General features: G+C 33.3%; 2 protein-coding genes across 2 annotated transcripts; both read left to right on the forward strand.

The window, feature by feature from the left end:
* Positions 1-667: 667 nt before the first annotated feature.
* Positions 668-3,130, forward strand: LOC110416917 (sm-like protein LSM3B). Its single transcript, XM_021429059.1, has 3 exons — positions 668-883; positions 2,068-2,163; positions 2,711-3,130. The coding sequence occupies exons 1-3, from the start codon at positions 767-769 to the stop codon at positions 2,789-2,791; spliced, it is 294 nt and encodes a 97-aa protein (XP_021284734.1). The 5' UTR covers positions 668-766; the 3' UTR covers positions 2,792-3,130.
* Positions 3,131-3,705: 575 nt separating this feature from the next.
* Positions 3,706-5,328, forward strand: LOC110417206 (cytochrome b-c1 complex subunit 6-1, mitochondrial-like). Its single transcript, XM_021429441.1, has 5 exons — positions 3,706-3,773; positions 3,938-3,994; positions 4,241-4,325; positions 4,981-5,070; positions 5,151-5,328. Coding segments are annotated over exons 2-5 (210 nt in total). The 5' UTR covers positions 3,706-3,773; positions 3,938-3,992; the 3' UTR covers positions 5,184-5,328.
* The last annotated feature ends 1,006 nt before the right edge of the window (positions 5,329-6,334 follow it).

The following is a 6,334-nucleotide window of genomic DNA, read 5'->3' on the forward strand; positions in this document are numbered from 1 at the left end:
GAAAATCTGTGCAACTATGGTGATGACTTTATTCGTATATGTTGTGGTATTTTGATCATATCTCTCTCTATAGAACTCCAAATGAAGTGATTCTTGGACACTAGATTTCTAAGAAGAAAGGTTACAACTTTTATATTTACCACTTCACCCAGTTTGGATTGGATTGTAATCAAAATATTTTTCTAATTTGTAGCACTGAAGTAGTAGGCATAAACTAAACATGATGTAGTATTTGGAGCATATCAATTGATTTAATTATGATTTTTACATTATACTTTGTATTAGTAACGTGCTACACTGAATAAATATTTATAACTCAAAAATCTTCAAATAAACACAAAATCCACCATTTTTTTATATAAATTATTTGAGTTTTTGTGTAAGTTAGCTACTCCCTTTTCTAATTAGTTAGTAAATTTGGATTTAATTAAATAAAATTGTAATTAGTTATTAAAATTTTAATTATTTAACAAAATTGTAAGTATAAAATTTTTATTTATTACTAGAAAATGGGTTGAATTTTTAGTGCCTTCGAGGCTTCCAACTCAAAGTTAGCTTGAAATTGTAAAAGTTAAGCCCATTTCAGAATCCAAAACCCACAAGATTAAAAAAAAAAAAGAAATAAAAATGACAGCAGAATTAAATTGGGTTAACGGGTTTGGCTAGACTGATTTGGGTCCTTTCAAGGAGTCAGTATTTTGCTGCCTAAGACTAAAACCCTTTTGTTTACTGTTACTGTAGAAGGAGCAAAAGAAAGAGCGAGAGAATGGCAAGCGAGGACGAGAGCGCGGTGAAGGAGCCTTTGGATCTCATAAGGCTTAGCCTCGACGAGCGTATTTACGTCAAGCTCCGTTCTGATCGTGAGCTCCGTGGCAAGCTCCATGTATGTTTTCATTTTTCACTTTCATATAAAACTCTAGGGTTCCCTGTTCTTGCACCTTGAATTTTTAATGTTTAAAATTCCTTTTTAGGGTTCCTTATTTCTGTGTTTTTTCTTTTTTTTTATGAGTTTAATAAGTATGAACTAGCCCTCGAGGATATTGCAAACTCATGTTGTTTATTTATGGAAATATCATTGCATGAGTATGCGTAAATAATGTCTAAACAGTATCCTTTTGCCCCCGAAATTTAGTGACTGTCTTGTGAAATTGAGTTGCTGCCATGATGCAAAATTTTGGGTAATGAGTAAATGTTCTGTTTGTGGACAGCTTGAGATGGAATTATTCTGCGGTTAGACTTGTCAGTCAATTTATTGGATAGTTGTTAAATGTGAAAGTTTTATGTAAGATACTGATAATCTAATTTCTATTTTTGTCTTTCTGATCACTCTGTTCTTCCATGTAAGTCTGTGTGTCTACTTTTTTACTATTAGCTACCTGATATCTTTGGTCATACCAACTCGGTATCAAGTTAAGCTGCTGTCTGAAGTTGTGTTGTATCAGAACAGTATGATTTTAAAAATGAAAATGGAGTTGTCATGTTTCTTGACTCCAACTTTCTCCTACTTGTTTTCCTCCTTTCTCCCTTTAAGTAAACTCTATATGTTTATATCTTCCTACTTTTTATCTCTTTTAATTATTTCTTTATATGACATAATAGTTGATGAACTGCTACTTAATTTCTTTTGTAGTGTTTTCATATTTTTTTAATGATAAAAAATGATACTTTATTTATTTTTATCCACAAATGTAGTGGCTGTATAACAACTAGTTGTATTGGGGGGTGGAATGTTGGTTTAATCAGAACGTGTACGACATGATTTTGTAGTTATTGTTAATTATCCATTCACTGGTTTTAGTACATGCGGCCATTCATCTGTTATAATATTTCTTTAAAGTCAATGTTCTGTGGTGAGGCTTATTTGCTTAATTCTAGCCAAATTACCACGTGAAGTGTAGGCAATGATATGAATACACATCACTTTGATTATCCAAAAAGACTTTGTCATGCTTAATGGTATTAATTTATCATTATATTCTTACTACTTGCTGATATGATCGGCCATAATGTTCAGAACCTTGTAGCTCCTCAGTTTGATGCCTATGTCTTCTCTAACGTGGCTTGCAGGCTTATGATCAGCATTTGAATATGATTCTAGGGGATGTTGAAGAGATCGTTACCACAGTTGAAATAGATGATGAAACCTATGAAGAGATTGTTCGGGTAAGTTATTGTTTTACTGTTCCCTTAATTTGGAATTTGAGGAATATTTATTTGAAAGCTAATAAATAAGTAGAGATAATTGCTGAGTTTAATAAGGTTTGGCTGTAGTGACAATTGGTAACTTGAAGAGCTATGATATGTTGTTTCAGTAACACCCCTTCCCCCCATATTTGCCATGAAGGATGCTTTATTTAGTGTTAGCATTTATAAAGTTGTTTTAACTTATCATTGAAACTTGTTTCTAGTTTCATTAGAAGAAAGAGTGCTTCCTCATGAATGCAAATCGCGCTCATACTGAATTTAATTGATCAGTTTTGACTATGATTCCTTACAAGGATACTAATGAAGGAACACCTTTCAAATTGTTTTTGTCAAGTGATGAACTATAAACTATTTTCTCTTGATAATACAAGATTCTGGATTTGGAATGAAAGCAAACATAAACTGGAGATTTTCAAGTGAAATGAGTTTCTGAATTAAAAAAGAAATTTGGGTTTGTTGTTTCACGTTTTTGGATGATGACTCAATTTTTTCCCTTCAATCTCAGACTACAAGGCGCACGGTTCCCTTTCTCTTTGTTAGAGGAGATGGAGTCATACTGGTTTCTCCACCTCTTCGGACTGCTTGATGAGGAGAATGAAGTTTCAAGCACACTTTCTGGGAAGGAATCACTTTAGGTCAAATTTGCAACTAAGCTGCTATTGCTGTATCATTAACCCTCTAAACAATTAACTGTGGAATATTTGCACATTTTTAGATGATTAGGCAATAGACTGTGTTTATATATTTGTATGAGCTACTATGTCAATCTCATCCTTTTGACGAGAGGGACAATGGGACCAACTCTTTTCACTGTCTGCTTAAGTTGATAATGTAGACCATTTGCACATGAATGGCCAGTTATGCCATGCCATTACCGGTGCTGGGGCTGAAATGAATGAAATTGTTTTGACTAGATTAGACATCATTTTACGATTAATAATCGGTATGAGCTGTCCATGTCAGAGTCTCACCAGTTTGGCTGAATCAAGCTTTGTGATCGATACAATCACACAATTCTGTTTGCATTTTTGCTTTGGACCATTGTAGCGGCGGTACTGTGTTTATCAAGTCGGCTCTTGGATGACTACCCCAGTATGCTGTGTTGGATTAATAATACTGTGGAAAACAGCGCTTGGAGCGTCACCGTAAGCACCAAAGCATCCAGCCTATCTTTTTTGAAAAAGCAATCAGCAAAGAATCAAAGGCAAGAGAGTGAAAATTACTAGCAGAATTAAAGCAGCTAACCTTGAGTTTCCTTGTCACATAGCAAATGTTCAAATGTTGTTGGAAAGAAAAAATCACATTATTTTGTAATTAATATATGGTGTAAAATATAATATCCATTTTAATACGATCAAGTCATGGAGCAGTAAGATAATATAATCTTATTAGGAAAAAGGATTTTTGTTGGCTGTGCTATTTCAGCCCAAGTAGGAAGAAAGAAAGGGCGGCCCAATGCACGTGTCTGTGCATTTAATTAGTCTACAACTAAGAATTGTTTCATTTGAATTTTCTTGGTAACAACTAACAAACCCAAGCGACCCTGTTTCTGCGCATCTCTGTGCAAGGTAACTTTCTTCAATCTTCACTTTTTCTTTTAATTCATGCTTCTATTGCTGGATTAGATCAGTAGTTTGCCCCCAATCTCCAGATTATTTAAATTTTATGGTCATCATCATCATCATTTCCATGATTTCTTGCATCTTCATTGATGATACTGTTCCTTGTGCAGAAAGCAATTTAAGAAGGCCATTTGGCAATTAACTGTGCTACTAATTTTCCCCAACATGTGAGTTTTTTTTTTGGGGTAAATTTAACCATCTTTAATGTTTTTGATTAAGGTTGCTTTAATTTTGCTGATGTTAATTATATATATATATATATATGTTTTGAAAAGCAAAGTTAATTATATAGTAAACTGAAAAATTCGTCACCTTGGTTTGATTTAAAGATGACATAATACTGATCTATTAGCAAATTATGGTTTCTTCAATTTTAGATTGTATAGGCAATTCTTACTTGATAAGTGGTGCAGGGCCGACGAGGAACCAACGGATCAAAAGAAATACCTTGAGGACATTTGCAAAGCGCAATGTGCAAAGCCTATGCATGATTATGGGGTGAAGTATTTTTTCACTTTAGATCTTCAACCATGTCCATTTTCTTTATCTTCCATTTTAGCAAAGTGATAAACATATAAAAGCAACTGATACCTTGCAGTTCTAGCAAATAACATGTTTTCATAAATAATAGTACATTGAAAAGAAGAAGTTGGCTAAAGCGAAGGCAACTTGTTTGTAGCTTCTTGGCATGTTAAAGTGGTTTGAATCCCTCCTCGCTTAACTTGATTATCAGAAAAAAAAAGTATAATTAAATCATATTAAGGTTGCTAGTTGCTACCAATGATTTATGGTAGTTTGGATTTATGTCATCCATATATATATATAGGCTTTTAGCATATGCTGCTAATTTCAAACAAAAGCATCAGCCACAATCGTTATGGCAATCGAAACCATATATCTGCAGTTATATTTATGTTGTAAATAGGTATATAAGTAGAGTTTGGAATCACAAAAATGTCTTTTACCATTCAAACTCTCTATTTAAACTTTGGGTTTCTTCTTTCTTTTCGAATTTAATCTTTGTCATTAGAAAGTTGTTATTTGCTTAGTGATTAGTACTGAACTTGGACTTGAGAATTCGCATGTTTTTCCCACTTGACTTTGTCCTTTAAAACTATGCTTATATGATGTAAGCTTATTATGCTTATTGCAGGAATGTGTTAAGAGGGTTTCGGGTGATGAAAGTGGAAGCAAGCACTGCACAGGACAATACTTTGACTACTGGACTTGTGTTGATAAATGTGTAAGTTGTCTTAACTGCTTTAGTTTGGTTGCTTCTTTTCTAGTTTGTGGTTTGAATTTGGTGCTATGGAATTAATGCAGGTGGCGCCAAAGCTCTTTGCAAAGCTGAAGTAATTCTGGGAGGTTGCTAAGGATGCTTATTTCCCTGCTTAATTTATTCTTTTTCTCGCCTAAATATTTACTCTTAGCTCAATGTTTGGTTGCCTAAATTCCTTCTAAAATTTTAAGGGTGTTTTCCCCTATGAGAATAAAAGATCTTTTACACTCAAAATATCTTTTGAATGTTTCATAAATGCCCTTTAATTAGAAATTCGAAAGGATTTGCATAGGAACATTCTTTGAATTTAACCTGGAAATGGGGTTAAAAGCACAGGGATATTGCTTCGTAAAAGTCGAACAATTAAAGATTGCTAACATTGGAGCTGGCTACTTAAGGGCCTAAATCATATATTAGCTTGTTGCCTGAAGCAAATGGTTTTGCCATAACTCTAAAAGTCAAAAAGTAGGAAATATATTCACACCATAACCAAAAAATATTAAATCCCTTTTACCTATTTTATGCTTTGCATCTCTTCCTTGTGTTTTCTTCTCTCATTTACGTTAATTTTAAAAGTCGACGTAACATTAAATAAATTAAATGTAATTGCTTTTATTTTCCTTCTGTTTGTGGAATTGGACCCACAAACGTTGACAAAATAAAATTAGCTATGACAAAATAGAATTAACTATTCATAGGCCTTTGGCAGAAGCAAAGAATAAGCATTGGCTCCAATGCCTAGTGGCGACACACACGACTCTTAGCAGCATTGCTATCAATTTTAATATCGATGAATGAATTTCAAACTCATTGCTGCAAGAGTGATTGACTGCATGTAGTAATACACTAATACTTTTCCAGTTCAATTCAAATCCATCTAAGATCTCATCTCATCTCACTCTCTTTCAAATTTATGTGTATTCAAAATTTATGAGAATGGTAGTGTTGGCATATGTCTTTGAGCCAATTAGATTGATCAAGGAATATATATTATCATTGAATACATATTTAATCATATAATTTTATGTGATAGAAGTTTTCCTTTATATTAGTGCAATAATATAGAGTTATTAAGTACTAATTGGATGAAGCCCGTGGAATATAAAAACCTTGCAAGAGAATTATGAAGTTGTTATAATTATGAGATCACTATGCATCAAAGCCATGCTTCTAAAATTGTTCCTGGTCATTGTATTGTCAAGACAAGGCATTGACAATGCTCAAAGAC

Source organism: Theobroma umbraticum, unplaced genomic scaffold (genome assembly GCF_002168275.2).
Source record: "Theobroma umbraticum cultivar Fairchild unplaced genomic scaffold, ASM216827v3 scaffold_51.0, whole genome shotgun sequence".
In the NCBI taxonomy this organism is placed as follows: Eukaryota; Viridiplantae; Streptophyta; class Magnoliopsida; order Malvales; family Malvaceae; genus Theobroma; species Theobroma umbraticum.